Here is a 16562-nt window from a genome sequence, read left to right as displayed (position 1 = left end):
CATTGTGCATTCATTCAGTCGTGCATTCCCCCTCCTCAGCTGTATCAATCTCTAAATTAACACTGGGCTTTTTGAAAACAAAGTTTGCCTCGTGAGCTTCTCCTCTGAGGTGAAGAGGTCCGTGAAGGATCGTGTCTGTGCTGATATCTGTGAAGAGTTTAGCGTCACACTAAAACGGGCTGATTCAGTCACTTGATGAGGTTTACAGTCATGAGACGACAGAAAACTGAAGCAATCAGGCTCTGAACTGTGATGTCAAAGAAAACATGATTTCAACATGATTTGACTAAAGTTACGGATCATCAATTCACCATTAGTGCCATGGAAAACAAAACAGTTTAGATCCGGGTCATAAATGATCATAAAATCCTAAAGCTATAAATTACCATCAAATTCTTTTAGATGAGATGATAAAGATATAAAATGTTTTGGTGTTTGTCATTCAGATGATTTTTAACCTGCTGGAACATGTATAGCTTCTTCCTTAGTATTTCTGGTTGTATTGGACCAATCAGGAAGCAGGACTGGTTCATGGCAGAGTTGGATTTGTTACATATAAATGCATGGGTTTTCTTTCTCTACTCCGGCTTCCTCTCACAGTCCAAAGACATGCATGTTAGGTTAATTAGTGATTCTAAATTGGCTGCAGGTGTGAATGTGAGTGTGAATGGTTGTCTCTGTCCTGCCCTGTGATGGACTGCAACCTGTCACGTACAGCACGCTCCATTTTTTTTTTAACTGTATTGATGTGAAGGTGACATGTTGAATCTTGACTTTTGTTTCCGTCCATCCCGTCTTTCAGGTTCGGCGACGGCTACACCATCATCCTCCGTTTGGGGGACACCAAATCCGACCCCGACTCGTCTCTCGTCAGCACCTACATGCAGAAGTCTTTTCCCAGCATCGAGCTGAAGGAGCAGCACCAGAACGTGCTGCAGTACCAGCTGCCCTCGCACACCTGCTCCCTGGCTCGGGTCTTTGACGTGCTGGCCAACAACTACGAGGAGCTGGACATCGTCGACTTCTCCGTCTCACAGACCACGCTGGACCAGGTGAGGGCGACGATGCGGCTGCGATGAAACCATTCAAACCTCTCCAGCGTGTTAACTGATAAACATTTCTGCAAAAGGTGGTGTGATTGTCCTGATCTGGGATCTAGTGCATCCAGTCCTTTATTCTCAGGAAGACAACAAGAATTGAAGTGTCTTTGAATGAATAGCTAATAAGAATACTAAGGTGGATGAAAAAGTTCAGAGAAGCTGTAATCTCCGTGAATCAGTACTCCAAATTGTGTTCTTTGATTTACTTGACAATAATAACAAAATAAACTGAGGGTTGGGTCAATAAGGGGAAAGGTATTGAGAATCCCACCCATTGATCTGAATCTACCTAAGTTCTTTATGCATTTATACATGTTACTCTGAAATGTTACAAATGTTTAAACTGCAGATTTGACTTTTAGCTTTAAGGTATTTAATGTTGCTGACTCTTAGTTATTCTGAAAAAGCAGCTACAAGCCAGCACGAATGCTTCTACTGGATATATTAGCATGCATGCAAAGATGTGTTCACAACAAGAAAGCAAGCAATAGCTGAATCTTAATGGATGGAAAAACAATCAGATGGATATGAATCGATGTGACACTAAAGCGCCTTTGTTTCCGTAGGTGTTTGTCAGCTTTGCTAAAGAGCAGACTGATGACGACCATCTCACAGATGTGGTCGTCAGCAATGGGACGGTCCAACCGAACCCGCCCGCCCAAATAAACCCTCCCGAAACCATCATCCAACCACAACCACCGGTCAAACCTCCTCAGCCGAGCAAAGCTCCGCAGCCGCCGGGGAAGTCATCGGACAGCAATCCAAAAGCAGGTAAACCAAAAAAGGCAAAAGCTAGCAAGGGGAGATCTACCGCAGAGAAGAGCAGCGGTGTGGCGATGAGCAGATTGTCCCAGCCGGAGGAAAAGGGACTGGAGTCAACTCAGACGAGCCGCAGGGGCAGCAGCGCGTCCAGCAGCAGCAGTAGTGGTGTTCAGAGAGGAACCACTCAACCTCAAATGTCCAAACACAGAGCAGAGAGCTCCAGCAAAGATCCCTCTGCTCTCTTTATAGTCGGCAGCAACTTACAGGACAGCGCACTCTGAAGTGGACTGGTGCAACACGAACGGACCAAAGACAGACAGAAGCTTTTTATTACTCCCTGTATGTTCATGTGAAAGATGCACAGTGTGACAACAACATGAATCACCTGAGCTCTTTAAGACAGACAAAAAAAAAAAGGACTAAAGTGTTACTGTGGGGGAAAAATTAGTCTTTAGAGTTACAGTAATTTATCTTCTGAAGAACGAACCAAAAGTCCTTCCTCATAACGGCTTTGGTGCCTTGTTCACCTGTTCACTTTATATGGGCTGATAAATCTTCCACTGTGTCTTCTCTCCAAAGCAACGGCTTATTTCCCCTGGATGAGTATTAGGCAGGGCTCAGTGTGAAAACAGTGAGAGGTGTTCCTCAGGACTCAATCAGTGGACCTCTTACAGTCTCATCTTTATGTTCCAGAAAGCACTTTAAAAAAGAAAATGCTGCAAACACTCAGACAGTCGCTGACATACATGTGTTTACATGTAACTATGAACTCGTATTTATAGCTCAGAAAGCATTTGAGAGGCTGTTTCAGGACAATATACAATATATCTGTTACAGGGTGAGAATTCTATTGCAAGTTTATTGTTGAATACCTCTTAAATCTTTATTGAAGAACTTTTCAGCTGTTGTTGTTTTGTAAATTTCAACTTTATTTTTCCTTTTGTCTGTCAAAATGGTTTTTTTTGTATATATTTTGTGTGGTTTGTCGTTGGCCAACAGTGTCACGTTGGCCAACAGTGTCACTGTTACACTATTATGTATGATGGGGAGGAGTCTGCCTGGTTTCTTTTTGTATTAATGAAGTTATGTCTTGCGTTCCATCTTTCTGTATGTCATGTTTGGGAATCAGACTAGCGGGATTCCTCAGCGGTCCCGGAAAGTTCTGGAAATCTCATTTAATTACGAAAATATGAAACGACAGACTCGGGCTCAAGTTTCAGCTGTATTTTAAATTGAAACGCAAGATGCCAAACTCTCCAAATTAAATTAAAGACATCATAATATATCAAAGATGAAACAATCCAAGACATTTTAACTTTACCTTCAACAGTTGTTTTTACGATAGACACTTTATTTATTTGTTGTCAAACAAATGACACGACTGCTGAATGTTACTGCACTGTTAGATATGTACAAGATATTATATTACTATAGTAAATACAGGCATGAGACAAACATAAAGTATCAGAAGGGTTTCATTCCAAAATGCAAACTGTTTTAAAAAAAGATAAAATGATAAAAGGCGACCTCGTGGCCGAGCGGTTCGGACTTCTCACTCTCCTGCTCTTTGCCACATTTCCTGTCTGTCTCTGAAAAATAAAGCAAAACGACTGAAAAATCATCTTCAGTTAAATGTTTTGAAATATACTGAAATAATTTAAAACCTGAACTTGAAGCTGGACGTCTCATTTTGGAATGAAAGTCTGTTCTACTGAATGTACAGTTCTACTTGAACTTTAATTTATATTTGCATCCGCTGCGAGATGATCGTTATATCCTGAAAGTATGCTACCATAGAGGAAAACAATGTCTGTTGTAAAGGTTTTGTCCTGAAAGAAAATAAATATATGATTTCCAGTACCATTTTTAAAACACTGTGCTGCATGTTGTGAGTCCAGTCTGTTGGTTTTTGACGAGTCACTGCAGCTTGTTGGATGTCAGGAGGTTCATCTTCGTCATGAAGATGAGTGTGGGTTTGGGTGCAGAAGAAAGTGGAGGGAGTCTCATCTGTCCGTCTCCTGCGCAGCCACCTGCTGATGTTCCCGTTACTGTTCCTCTGTTTAAAGGAAAAAAGACAAAACAGAACTGAAGTCTTTTATTTGATGCTGTTGTTCATGTACGAGTTCGTTTTACTCCATGTTCACTGAAAACATTTTTACGAGTAGGGTATACACTTGGGTTCAAGGATTCAGTAATAATATGTTTAGACTTAAGTCATCAATATTGTAATTGTAATTTAATATCTTTAAATTTGATTTTTTTTTTTAAATTTTTTTTTAAACATAAAAGATTCTAGTAATTTCAGGTTTGAAAAATGGGGCGAATGCAAAAGTACCGTAAACTGTGATACCACTGAGGGCCACTAGGGGTTGGCTCCAAAATGGCTTTGGCTGCATAGACTCTCATTAAATTTCTCTCTTGAAATACAAAGTCAATCCATTTTTTTTGTACAAGTCATAACTGTATCATTCACTAAAGTCACTCCTTATCAGTTTTCTGGCGGTCCATCTGAAAATAATCCAGTCATTAATTAGATATTAGACCTCAAAAAGCAGTATGTTTTAGTGGCGTGTCTGTTTGATTGACAGACCAGTGGGGCAGTCAGGTTTCAGCTGCAGGTGGGCGGGATGTAGTGTCGTCAAGTTATCAATCAGATCTGGCCAGCTCGTTTAAATATGGTCACTTCTGGCTCCAAAATAATAAGATGGTGACGGCTGAAAGGCCGAATTCGAGGCTTCATAACAGCAGTTCACAAACCAATGAGTGACATCAGGCCGCTTGATTACATCTAACTGAATTCTCCACATGGTGGCTTTCGATATAACATAAAAGTCCTCGTCTGGGGTCGGTGTTTCTGTTTGCTTTGTCCCTTCTGGGCTACTTGAGAAGCATGACGAGCTCCATGGTGGGAGACCCGCTCCCCTGTGGTAGATATGAAGATCTCATTATAAAGTAACAAAAACACAATGATTCTTAGTTTCATGTGATTAAACACTAATGAAAAATATATTTATGAATATTATATTCCATTTCGGACAATAAATCCTCCCAAATCCTACACACTGGCCCTTTTAATCACACATTAACATACAGTATTTACACCTCTCTGTTTAAATAATGTGCCAGACATCGACGTCCTGTTTTGACATTTGGAAAACTACACCAACACCTACATTCGCAACAATTGTTCTACATGCGCCAATGTCTTGTCATGTAATGTCATTTAAATAATGAATAATAAAATGTGCAAAGAAAATTCCTTCAGATACTCTGTAGATGGTCTGACAGGATCCAACACTGAGGACGTATAATTAAATATGGATGATGCTGTACTCTAATAAACTCTAATAGTGAACTTACCTTTTGCTCTACGACTAAGAATACATTTTTATATTCTTTAAAAGATTTTACCCAAATCTACCAAACATAGCCTACATGTTGGACATGTTTCCATCCTGCTGCCTGACACTCGTGAGCACATGGTCGGACTGTACTCGTCTCCATGATGCTTCATCGCCGCCTCTCTTGTCCCTCCTCAATTTCTCTGTGACTGTCTGCAGCAGGGCGTCCAAGCTGGACAAGGAGATGTCGGCAAGACGAAACTCGGCCGATCTCTGCACAGACAAGAGTGAAGTCTAAACAGGAGACAAAAATGTTCCCAAATTCTGTCCGCCCAGAGACTCTCGATCCTGTTTCCCATACTACAACTGCCAAAGTCTTTAAACACTCCGTCACCACTTAGTAGGATCTTTAAGAGCAGATGTCTGCAATAATAAAAAATGTCCCTAAACACTACGAGTCGTCACGTTTTGAAGTTAACTCACACTGTTGGAGCACAGGGGATTGTCCGACACCTGCCTTGTAACTGGTGCATCGCCTCCACAGACTTTTCTTGTAAAGTCTGGAGAGCTGATTGTTTCCTGCTGACATAAAGTGATGGAAGGCAGAGGCGTGCGGCACCTCTGGGTCTTCTGACAATCACACCTCCCAGGAGCTGGTTTTAGTTCAGTAATAGGCGGAAACACAAACCGAGGACTCTGTGGTTGCTTGGGTTTTGTTGCTCTCTCTGAAGTTAATCCTAACTGACAATCACCTGAGTTGAATGTCTGTTTCGGTGATTTACACACAAATGTGTTGTTTCTGCTGCCGTTTTCTGGTTTGTTTTGACTTGTACAGATGTCATTTTCTTCTTCCTCCTCTCCCTCCTCCACAGGAGCTTGTTTTATTTGAGTAATAGGCGGAAACACAAACCAAGGACTCTGTGGTTGCTTGGGTTTTGTTGCACTCTCTGAAGTTAATCCTAACTGACAATCACCTGAGCTCCATGTCTGTTTCAAGAAATTACACACAGATGTGTTGTTTCTGCTGCTGTTGTTTTCTGGTTTGTTTTGACTTGTACAGATGTCATTTTCTTCTTCCTCCTCTCCCTCCTCTTCCTCCTCCACAGGCTCTTTGGCTGAGGCCAGAACAGGCATCAAGTTGACACGCAGCCTCATTATGTTCCCTGATGTCTCACATGCAGTCTTACCCTTGTCCGTCGCGGACCTGCTGTCCGACGTGGTCTCTTTCGTCCTCTCCTTTGACTTCACAGTTCTCATGCTGCGAACTGATTTCTTAATTTCATACACAATCAGTGGGAAAGCATCAGGTTCGGGCTTTTCTAACTTCGGTATCCTCGTCTTCTTCTCTTTCTCCATTCCAAAATACACACGAGAACAAATCCAAGAATCTTCTCTGATATTGTCCAAACATTTCTCAGAAAACGTTGTGAAATTACTAGAAAAAAACTTTCCTCTCCGATCCAACAGAATTTCTGCAGCAGCTGAGAAAACGACTGGAAACCGTTGATGTGACTCGACAGAGGGCCAATTAAACCTGCTGTTATGGTAACATGCACACAAACTCCATTACCCCTTAATGAGTAGAAAAACGTCAACTTGAATTAAAGCGCAAATAATGTCGGAGCCACAAAAGAAAAAAAAAAAAAATACTTTAAGATGACGGATTTGAAAGATTTATGAACTTTATTTTGAAGATAGAACAGGAATTTGTGTTTCCTAAGGTTGTACGACGATTGTCTATTAGCGAGATGACCCGCTCGGGAGATTGAAATCCCCGTTGCACGCTCTGCTCATGCAAATTTGTTTGTTTACTTTCTCTTTGTGTTTATCATTAGTAAGACATAAGGAGATTCTTTTCCGCAAATATGATCAGTTGTTGTTGCAAAAATATTGAATTTAGATTAATTATTCAGCAAAAAAAAAAATAAAAAAAACACAACTCCAAATGAACGGTAAAGGTTGCTGCTTGTTGCACATCCAACATATCAACTTTATAACCTCATAATATTCACAGGGCTAAAAAAAAAAAATTAAGTGTAACGCGTAATAATCATAGTAATAGAGTGAAATAAAAATGATTGAAATATTCTGTGGTAGCTGTAGGCCACACCTTTTATTTTTCTTCCGACTACAACAATAATGTTTCCAATAAATATAACAACTGATCACTAAAAATGCCAATGTCGATATTGTGTACAGGTCTGTAATTTGTTTTTAGGATGTAGTCCAAAAAATATGCTTTCTAGTAGTAATACTTAGAATGTGTTTTAGTACAACTATGTGTATTTAACCTTCATTACAAGTATTATTATTATACTATTCATGCATAATATGTTAAACGGATTTTCTTGCAATCTAATTCAAACGTAACAAATTAAAATTTACATTAATTTCTAAAAGGAAATATAACCTTTTATATTTTAAACCTATATATTTTCTCTCATCTATTTACAGACGAAGTGAGCGCTCTCGCATTTTCACCCCTCTTTGTTTGCGTGGAGGACAACGGCTGTTTTTGTTCTCTTGGCTCCGCCCACTGTCAAAGCTCGTTTACCAGCTAATCTGCCAAACAAACACTCGCACTGGTTTTTTTTAACTTTTGTCTTTCGCACCAGCTAATATTTTATTTATTTTCCCCCCACCCACGTTCCGTAAAAACGCACTCGGTGTGGTCTCTCCGTCTCTTTTGACTAAGATGGTCGTTTTGACAAATAACAATGAAGAGCAGGATTATATGTGAGTAAAGATCGACGGGTCTGTTACGTCATCGAGCTTGTGAGCATTAACCGGAATTACAAATCAAGTTAAAAGTAAACGTCTAGCTTTATCTTCAAATACTTGTTTGGTTTTTTTAAGCTCAACTTAATCCCCGCAAGCGAATCAACAAAACTCCGGAAAGTCCCGGTCGGCATTTTAGTTATTAGTTTAATTCCTTGTTAGCCTTTTTAGCAGCTAACTAAATAGCCTCCATGTTTATGTGGGTTGTCGTGGAGGCCATTTAAATCGATAGACTTTCAAATCCTAGTTAACGCAGGCACAGATGAAATCATATTATATTGCTAATAAAATTAAAAAAAAAAATTAAATAAAAAAAGGCATCAGCTGAGCAAGCTGGCAGCAGAGGCCTCCTCCTCAGTTTACACCCACTGACCCACATCTGAAGAAGCTGCAGGATCTGATCCATATAAAACCACCGCAGAGATGATCAAGAGAGCATTACTCATCATCCTGCCAGTTACTGATCATCAGCTTTCATGCTTGTTGGATGTTATTTATCTTTGTTATTTCCTGGATTGTAATGGCCTGGTATTCACGCAGCAGGTAAGGTGTTGCTGAGATTAGTAAATTAATGAATTGGTTGATGGAGAGAAAAAAACAACCTATTTTGATAGTCATTTAATCATCTGGAGTCATTTTCTTTTCAAGAAAAAGATTCTACATTTCTGTGATTTCTGCTTCTTAATTAGGATTTTTTTTTTTTTTTTTTTTTTTTTTTTTTTGTGCTCTTTTAGTCCTCCATGATATTAAACTGAATATCTTTTGGTTTTGGACTGTTGGTTGGGACAAAATGAGACATTTCAGGCTGCACCTTCCGCTTTAAGAAACAGTGGTTAACCATTGATTGACTAATTGAGATGATAATCAACACATTTATTGTTAATGAAAATAATTGCTATTTGCAGTCCTCGTTGACTTCAAAACAACAATAACTGTGATCTTAAGAAAATGCAGCAGCACATGATGTGACATGAATAACAACTGAAATACCAGACTATTACTGAAATATCAAAGAAATGACTGACAATCACAGGGACCAAAATAAACAATGCACCATGGTGGTGTTAATTCTCCGTTCATGTGCCATATAAACTATAATAGAAGAAGGGGGTGCAACGAGATGACGTCATTAAAGGAGCGCCACTTCGACGGTGGAAAACAACGAATATGACATTTGTGTTACTTTCATCCAGCTGTTTTCATACAGAGCAATCGGGAACGGTTCTAAAGAGTATGCAAAATAATTGCGGTCAGCCCAAGTAATCAGGTTCAGGCGATAATGTAATAATTGCAGCAGACCTACTCAAACAACAAACTGATTTCATTCTACCATCTCATTGACGTGAATGCTCACGAGTCGTTTACATGGGGACGGTTTCCATCTCTCCTGTGCATATTCATACGATATGAACCCGACTACTTGTGCATATAAACCAGCGCTGTGTGTATGCCTGTACTTACACAAGTTGTAGTTAAAAGTATTTTAGGAAATTGAGGAATAACCAGAGCTGCGAGAAGTTGCTAGTTTCCCTTAAAGGTTTGTGCGACTGAAATCGACTACATCTATGTCCTGTCCTGTGTTTTCCAGCCTGGTAGAGGAGCGTAAGTGCACCTCACTGCCGAGCTCTCCTGCCAAGAGAGTGTCTCCTTCCAAAAAGAAGCAGTTCTACATCAACCAAGCCATCCGCAACTCCGAACTCATTCCCCGGGCCAAAGGCAAGAAGAGCCTTCGCCGACAGGAGAACAGTAAGTTTCCATTTCACATGATCAGATTATCAGATGCTGTCATTCACTGCAGGCTGAGCAGTGCTGGGAAAGCATCTAAAGGGGAACTCCACAGATTTCACACCTTTAAAGTCGGTTTACAGGTCTGCAAAAATGTTTTTCTAAGGCCTTTCGTGGCTCCTCGTGGTCCAGGACCAAGTCTGAACAATTGTGAAAAAGACTATTTACATTGAATTAGTGAACGCTATAAAAAATGCAGATGCTCCAGTTGTAAGGTCAACATTAACTCTTTACATTCATAACACCGCAGTCATCCTCTCTCTGCTCTTCTCCTCTGAAAATCAGCGAGCTACCTTACGAATCTTCTCGAGAAGGATGAATGCTCCAAAGATTATCTGGAGGTTTGCAGTAACCCCGCCATCCCATCCATGTTCACTGAAGCCTGGACCAACAGAAACTACATCGAGGTACACATCTGCCCGGCTCATTAGTGGCCTTTGGCTGCAGACTTGACGTCTTTCTTTCCAGTACTACATACAGTTCAGGTAAAAACATACCGTATGCTGTCAGTGTGTAACGTGTTGTGCATTTAACTCCTACAGAAAGATCAGCGTGTGTGTTGATCCTCAAGAAACTGCTTTAAAATTGTGTTTGCAGTTTTAAAGACAGTCCTGAATCGGATTTGTTTTCTTCTCAGTCTTGCCTGAGGTTTTGTCCACTTCGGCCTTGTTTGTTTATCAGCCTGCACGAATGGGGCGTCCAACAGAGACGGTAGTTTTTAAAGTAACCGGTGTTATTTGTTGTGCTGTTGTTTTAGCGGTGGAATGACTTCATGAGTTGCTCCGGTGAGGAGCAGGAGAAGCTGCTGTCTCTGTTGGAGAAGGAGGAGGCCAAGACCAAATGCATCAACCGGCTCCTCAAAGACCAGAGGAATGGTGAGCGTCTCAGTTTGCGTTTTGTTTGTCGGCTGCTGTTTTTTTTAAGTACAGCTGTTTGGATGACTCCGCACTCATCTCTCTGCAGTAAATCTAGCCTTCAGTGCTCAGGACTGCTTTCAGAGAATCGATCGCCGGCTGCGAACGACTCTGAGGCGGAAACAAATCCCCATGGTGAGTATCTTCTCTTCAAATCTCTCACTCTGCTTGGAAAGTACGCGTTTGGTTACCGATTGCTTCAGCTGTGTGTGTGTGTGTGTGTGTGTGTGTGTGTGTGTGTGTGTGTGTGTGTGTGTGTGTGTGTGTGTGTGTGTGTGTATATGAACTTTTGGATACAATAGAAGCCAATGTATGCACAGTCATTTCAAGTTTGACAGCAGCAAACCCCAACACAAGTCATCTCGGGGAACTTAACGTAGTTATGTCTTGACAACACAACCTGAAAACATTGTAGAAATAAACTATAGCTGGGAGGAAAAACTCCCTTTTAACAGGAAGAAAACAACCTTGTTTTAGTTTTTTGTCTGTACAATCGCGATAACAGCTTGAAGACATGTCCTCAGGAGTAGTTGCCACATTTTAACTAGTCTGTTCTCTGATCCTGCTGTGTATCAAACCCAGAGATTTGTCTCTTGGTCACCATTGAAAAAGTATTTTCTTCTTTCCCTGAGGAAAACAGCTTTTATTTTAGTTTTGAATAATCTGCAAATTGTTGTCAGTAATCAGTAGTGCCTTTTGTTTAAAAACTGTTTGAAAATTTTGGAAAATGTTCTTCTTAGTTTTCCAGAACCCAAAGTCTCAGCTTTTGTGCTTTGTAATAATGATATAGTTGCAGATTCCTTTTCTGTCGTTCAACTAATCAATCTTTTGCCTGATCGGATTGTTTCAACTCTACTTTGGCTGTTTTTGTGCCGTTTAGGAAACAGTATGTAAAACAGGTTTGACCACAGCACCAGATGTTGTGGGGCAGATGTTTTATTGACCAGATTTACCCTCTGATTGTCAGTCAGGGACTGTTGGAGGTTAATTACTAATCTGTAATCTGAATGTGGCCAATGAAAAGAAGAAAACCCCAATATACACTTGCGCCCAATTGTTATCAATGATGGAAGATAATAAACAGAGATGCGAGAACAGGGAGGAAACCTGGACTCGCCGAGGTTTCCTGATGAAGTTTAGTATTTTTCTCCTGAAGCACAAGCCAGGATTGTTTTGGAGATGAAAACTCTCACCTCTCTATCTCCTGACACCTTTTATGTTTATTTTCGTCCTCCCAGGGAACGCTGGAAGTTCTCGAGGAAAACCTTCTGAGCTTCTTCAACGCTCAACCTCACTCTGTTTACAAAACCAACCTCACCAGCAGGTAGGAAGTCTCCTCGATAGTCAAATTATCGACAGCTCTCCACAAGCATTTGTTTTTATTGAAAAAGACGTAGAGGGTATTATTTCTGGATTTCAGGAAGCTGCATCATCAGACCTGAAGAAAATAACGGGAAATATAGTTGATTTTTGCTAGAACATAAATATGTGAACGAAATTATATTTTTAATTCATCCGTTCAGGTCCAGGTCACAATAACGTCGTTAACTCATTAGTACTAGTATTCATTTTAGAAATTAGTTATATTCTGCTGCACAAAATGGGATATAACACGAACGTTTGTCCCCTCTGATTTTCCTTTATACTTGTACTGGTATGACTGTGAAACAGGTATTCAATTTAATTTAAAAGGTATTTTAAAAAGTACACAGTTCACTTAAAGGCTTCCTCTCTATACAAATATTCATTTTTATACAGAGGGAATTTTTGAAAACATAAATTGAAGGTTTGAGAAAATGTTTTTCAGAAGTTAGTTGTGGAGGTCCTGACAGTAAGACTTCTAGAGGATGTTTGAGTCCGTGTGCTCACTGTGAGCCTCGGCCTCAAGCGGTGGCGAGGACGAGGATGTAAAACCCCCGAGCAGTGCTTCGGCGCCTTCAAACTCAATAACGTGTTACTCATACTGTCTCCCCGGATCATCTTCCGTGTCTCATCGGTGGCTGAAATCACACAACCCCACCACCGCACCTCTTTAACACACTTTTATGTCCTCGGTCTTTGGCAAATATGCAGGTTGAAAGTCCAAACTGATGGATCCCGATTACATTTTCCAGTTTATATCAGATTACGTGAAATCTGTATGAGCCACACTTGGATGTGGAGTTTTACTGCAGCGGCAGGAAAACAACACAGACAAAAACAGGATGTCAGAAAACGGCAAATAAATCCCCTTAAACACTCTTACAGACTGACGTGCAAAGTCATACTCGGCTTGAATCAAGTTGATTGCAAATGATTGGAGGATGCCAAGGAGGAGCGGAGAGTCACGTCTGTGTTGTTTGTGTTTGTGAATCAGCTTTGAGAGACTGCTGCTTCACGCCATCTGCCAGTACATGGACCTCATCTCTGCAAGTGAGTGGAAGTGACACATACCAGACACACTGGATCTATATGTCCGACTAGTCAGCGCTTTACACTTTTAAATATGTTAATATGTCCTTTTGAATGTTCAGAGATGCATTTTGTGAATTCATTCTCAATTTTCTCTTGCAGTTCATTTCTGTTTATGGCTTATTTTAAACGCCTTCTTCACTGTGATGATGAGAAAATATCAAGACTAGGATATACCTTTTGAAAACTTTGTGTAAAAAAATTAAAGCGGGCAACATCCGTTAATCATTTGAGAAATATTGTCATCTGTGTCGGCCATCAAAAGCTCGGAGACAGAGACCCAGAACGCAAACAGGTCTATTAAAGATTTTTAACAATTTTTATCGACGCTTCTCTGTTTACATAATCCTGTTTACACAGCCTGGTTGCACCTACCCAGCCGGTGTAATGTGTTTCAGGCACACGAGAGCGATCAAAGTCTGTTTGTTGTTCAGGTACCGACTTCAACGGGTCACGTCAGACTGAGGTGGTGAACAAACGAGAGGAGTTCCTGCCTCCTCAACCGCTGCTGTCCGCCTACCTGCAGCAGACGAGCTGAGACCAGGACCTCGTCTCCCTCTCGACCTCCCCCCCCCCCCCCCCGGCGTCTCCTCCACACACGAGGTCCGGAAACGTCCTCCCGGCTCAGAGAAGACGCCTGCCTCACTTGTCTCTGGTTGGTCTCTGGTTTCCGAAGTGAATTTTCCATTAATTCTATCCGTAAACACATCATAACTCGTCAATGCAGTGTGTAAAAATTAAAATAAAATTAAAATAAATAAAAAAGAAAGAGTAGTGAATGCTAAAAGTTAACATATAAGCATGCTAAGTGTAGGATTGTTAAAATGTCACGGTTAGCATGCAACTCGAAGCACAGCGGAGCCTGAACACGCGAGGCTGACGAAGCAACGCTGAAAGCAGCGCCCAGCACTCAAGAGTGCAGCGTTCATGTCGGTAACTCGACCTCACGCGCCATCCTCAGGCAGCACTTTACATTTTCCACCTCCCTGTTGAAGATATAAAAATAGCGGAGATGTCGCGTCATTCATTTATCCACCAACCGATGTTTTCTGGCTTCTAATCAGAAGTACGGAACTGGGGAAGGAAAACAAATTTTTGTTTCCCAAAGTTTTTGGGTTTGCTCATTCATATATCACGAGTACAATGGAGATCACTCGTTCTTACCTTTGGGACAAAGTAATAGTAATCTCATGCAAATTACACCCAAATTCATTTGGATTGGTTGTGGCGTTGCATCAGGACTGATGTATGAAACTGTAAATCCTTGAAGCAGGAGGGAAATAAACAGGCGGTCCATGTTGTCCCTTTTCACAGTGCTAATAGGAAGCGACACAACATGAAACATTTCATTTGCATAAAAGTACTGTTCTGTCAGACGAGCGTCCCATTCCACCTTTTAATGAGTTTACTTCCTGAAACGTATCGTCTGCTATCTCACAGTGCAGGCAGCTGCTCAACTAATGGAAATAATGGAAAATTGACCGTGAGCTCTGAGATCTGCTGTTGTGTCCGGGCAGGTGAAGAGCCTGCGGTGCTGATAGCAGATGACGGCGTGTTAACGGTGCCAAGACCTCTCTCTCTCTCTCTCTCTCTCAACACATCACTGCCTGAACCACTAGCCCAGGGGTGTCAAACATACGGCCCGCGGGCCGCATTCCGGCCCGCCAGGGGGTCCAGCTCGGCCCGCCGGATGACTTTGCTAAGTGTGAAAATTACAGAAAGACATAAATTGCATTTCTATGAGAATACGGAGGTTTATGACTACAAACGTTTTGTAATTTTATTTATTTTTTTTTTTTTTTTAATCGATCCAGTAATTGCTTCAAAAACAGCGTAAGTGCGACGTCTGCTCCGGAGGCAGCAGCGCTCGCTGCTAGGGAATCTGCAGAGGAGAGCCCAGGCGGATAAACAGTGGGCTGATGTCTTGAGTTTTTGGTCTTCGTGTTTCTAGTTTATTGTAGAAAGACCTTAAAACAGGGTTTATCATCCAAAAACCTTCACCAATGATTTAAACAAGAGAGAAATATTGTCATTATGTATGCGTTATTATGCCATGATTTTACTGGTCTGGCCCACTTGAGATCAAAGTGGGCAGTATGTGGCCCCTTAACTAAAATGAGTTTGACACCCCTGCACTAGCCTGTTGGATCTGTGTTTGTAGGGAGGTGTGAAGCGTGACTATTAGTCTCTCTGTCTGCAAAGACACGCCACTCATAGGTGACGATGTCTGTCATCGTTACTTGGGAAGCAAAGTTACTCTTTCACAATCGTCCTCTGGTGTAGAAGAGCCTCCAAAGGAGACGGAGGAGGTTTGTTTTTGTTGTTTTTTTATTTCCGCCAGCTCAAACTCTGCCTGATGCATCCGACGCCGCGTCCACACCGGGCGTGTTCCAGTCGTCATTCAACATACGATACGCTTGAAGTTTAACCGATGACGCCGTCTTTATTCACCGAGCAACAACTGCGAAACGACTGTGTAACAACTTTAAGCACGGCAGCCCGAAACGCTGCAACATGTGAGCATTATTTTCTTTTTCAAAACGCCTCTTGAGTGCGTCGCTGCCCAGCGGTGTAGAAACGTGTTGGTGTTACGTCGGTAAAGGTCATCATTCAAACATAAGGAACTTTTATTCGTGTTAAAAAAAAAAAAAAAAGTGTTCTCGTACATTTAGATGTATTCCAGCACAGTGCTCTCAGTTTACACCCAGTTACAACTTTTAAAGCCTACTTTTACATTGTTCTCGTTTTAAAAGTATACTGTACGTGCAGTAGATGTGTTAGACTGACAGAAAAATATTTGAGGTTCACTGTTGGTAGAAAACCTGCGGAGCGCTTCCTCTCGGGTGCGTTTCATGTCGATGTTACTATTTACAAGCCTGGAAAAGCACTTCTGCCTTACGAACACGAGGTCCTCTGTTTGTTCTGTACATAAATTTCTACATTTGTACTTGACTGCATTTTGGAAACGTGTATCTAGGTTATTTAAGAAAAAAAAAGAAAATTCTTATCCCGGATGTTTTTTTTTTCACCGTCGTGGGGTAGTGTAACAAAACTTGACCTGTTGGTGCATTTTGTCAACAACCAAAGTTTGTGCGTTTGTTGGAAATTCAACTTCTCAGGCTTTGAACTTGTCACTCTGAATGTCATGTAGTAATTTCACCCCGTGTCAATTTCTGTCTGTTGAGATGAACTTGTTTGGATCATGTTCGCCCCGGCGCCCTGGGGTGCTTGCCAACCTTTTATTACGTAGCAGTTGTGCTGTAAATATTAAACTTGGTTAACGAACCCGTGCCAACGATGATAGAGTGATAGTCCAAGAGCTTTAATCACTAACTGAAACATCCGTGTGTGTGTGTGTGTGTGTGTGTATATGATGTCTGCGTATTTATAATTATCACTGCAACTATTAAAGGATTTAAGATATTTTTCCA

The 16562-nt window shown here is 41.1% G+C and overlaps 3 protein-coding genes across 7 annotated transcripts in view; 2 read left to right on the top strand and 1 right to left on the bottom strand.

Moving 5' to 3' along the window:
• Positions 1-3739, top strand: part of abca7 (ATP-binding cassette, sub-family A (ABC1), member 7) — a 30156-nt gene extending 26417 nt beyond the window's left edge. For both annotated transcript variants that reach the window (XM_069153338.1, XM_069153337.1), the window contains 2 exons: positions 803-1052; positions 1667-3739. In XM_069153338.1, coding sequence (XP_069009439.1) covers positions 803-1052; positions 1667-2143 — 727 coding nt within the window. In that variant the 3' untranslated portion in view covers positions 2144-3739. The remainder of the gene's footprint in view (positions 1-802; positions 1053-1666) is intronic.
• LOC138200557 (uncharacterized) lies at positions 3364-7260 on the bottom strand. The gene is made up of 3 exons (XM_069153339.1): positions 5687-7260; positions 5298-5476; positions 3364-3918 (listed from the first exon to the last, which is right to left on the bottom strand). The coding sequence occupies exons 1-3, from the start codon at positions 6557-6559 to the stop codon at positions 3780-3782; spliced, it is 1191 nt and encodes a 396-aa protein (XP_069009440.1). The 5' UTR covers positions 6560-7260; the 3' UTR covers positions 3364-3779.
• A 467-nt stretch (positions 7261-7727) lies between these two features.
• Positions 7728-16562, top strand: r3hdm4 (R3H domain containing 4). 4 transcript variants are annotated; one of them, XR_011178406.1, is made up of 9 exons: positions 7988-8524; positions 9570-9727; positions 10052-10173; positions 10524-10641; positions 10730-10815; positions 11919-12004; positions 13037-13092; positions 13234-13426; positions 13566-13652. XR_011178406.1 is itself a non-coding variant. In XM_069153335.1 (8 exons), the coding sequence occupies exons 1-8, from the start codon at positions 7899-7901 to the stop codon at positions 13667-13669; spliced, it is 771 nt and encodes a 256-aa protein (XP_069009436.1). In that variant the 5' UTR covers positions 7728-7898; the 3' UTR covers positions 13670-16562. The 4 variants fall into 4 exon arrangements, 3 of the variants coding, with proteins under 3 accessions (XP_069009436.1, XP_069009435.1, XP_069009437.1); XM_069153335.1 differs by lacking the exons at positions 7988-8524; positions 13234-13426 and adding an exon at positions 7728-7939 and having other exon boundaries at positions 13566-16562; XM_069153334.1 differs by lacking the exon at positions 13234-13426 and having other exon boundaries at positions 7987-8524; positions 13566-16562.

The sequence above is a fragment of the Embiotoca jacksoni genome, unplaced genomic scaffold, assembly GCF_022577435.1.
Source record: "Embiotoca jacksoni isolate LCO1_2020_lvr unplaced genomic scaffold, fEmbJac1.0.p SCAF_19, whole genome shotgun sequence".
Taxonomy (NCBI): domain Eukaryota; kingdom Metazoa; phylum Chordata; class Actinopteri; family Embiotocidae; genus Embiotoca; species Embiotoca jacksoni.
This window is presented reverse-complemented; position numbering and strand designations above follow the sequence as displayed.

Excerpts from the sequence above, each read along its gene's own strand:
- r3hdm4 (XM_069153334.1), top strand. The coding sequence starts at position 8,469 with ATGTTATTTATCTTTGTTATTTCCTGGATTGTAATGGCCTGGTATTCA. Across the intron at positions 8,525-9,569 it reads GCCTGGTATTCACGCAGCAG|CCTGGTAGAGGAGCGTAAGT; the intron begins GTAAGGTGTTGC and ends TGTGTTTTCCAG. Across the intron at positions 12,005-13,036 it reads AAAACCAACCTCACCAGCAG|CTTTGAGAGACTGCTGCTTC; the intron begins GTAGGAAGTCTC and ends TTTGTGAATCAG.
- LOC138200557 (XM_069153339.1), bottom strand. The coding sequence starts at position 6,559 with ATGGAGAAAGAGAAGAAGACGAGGATACCGAAGTTAGAAAAGCCCGAA. Across the intron at positions 5,477-5,686 it reads ATCCCCTGTGCTCCAACAGT|AGATCGGCCGAGTTTCGTCT; the intron begins GTGAGTTAACTT and ends TTGTCTGTGCAG. Across the intron at positions 3,919-5,297 it reads GATGGAAACATGTCCAACAT|AGGAACAGTAACGGGAACAT; the intron begins GTAGGCTATGTT and ends TCCTTTAAACAG.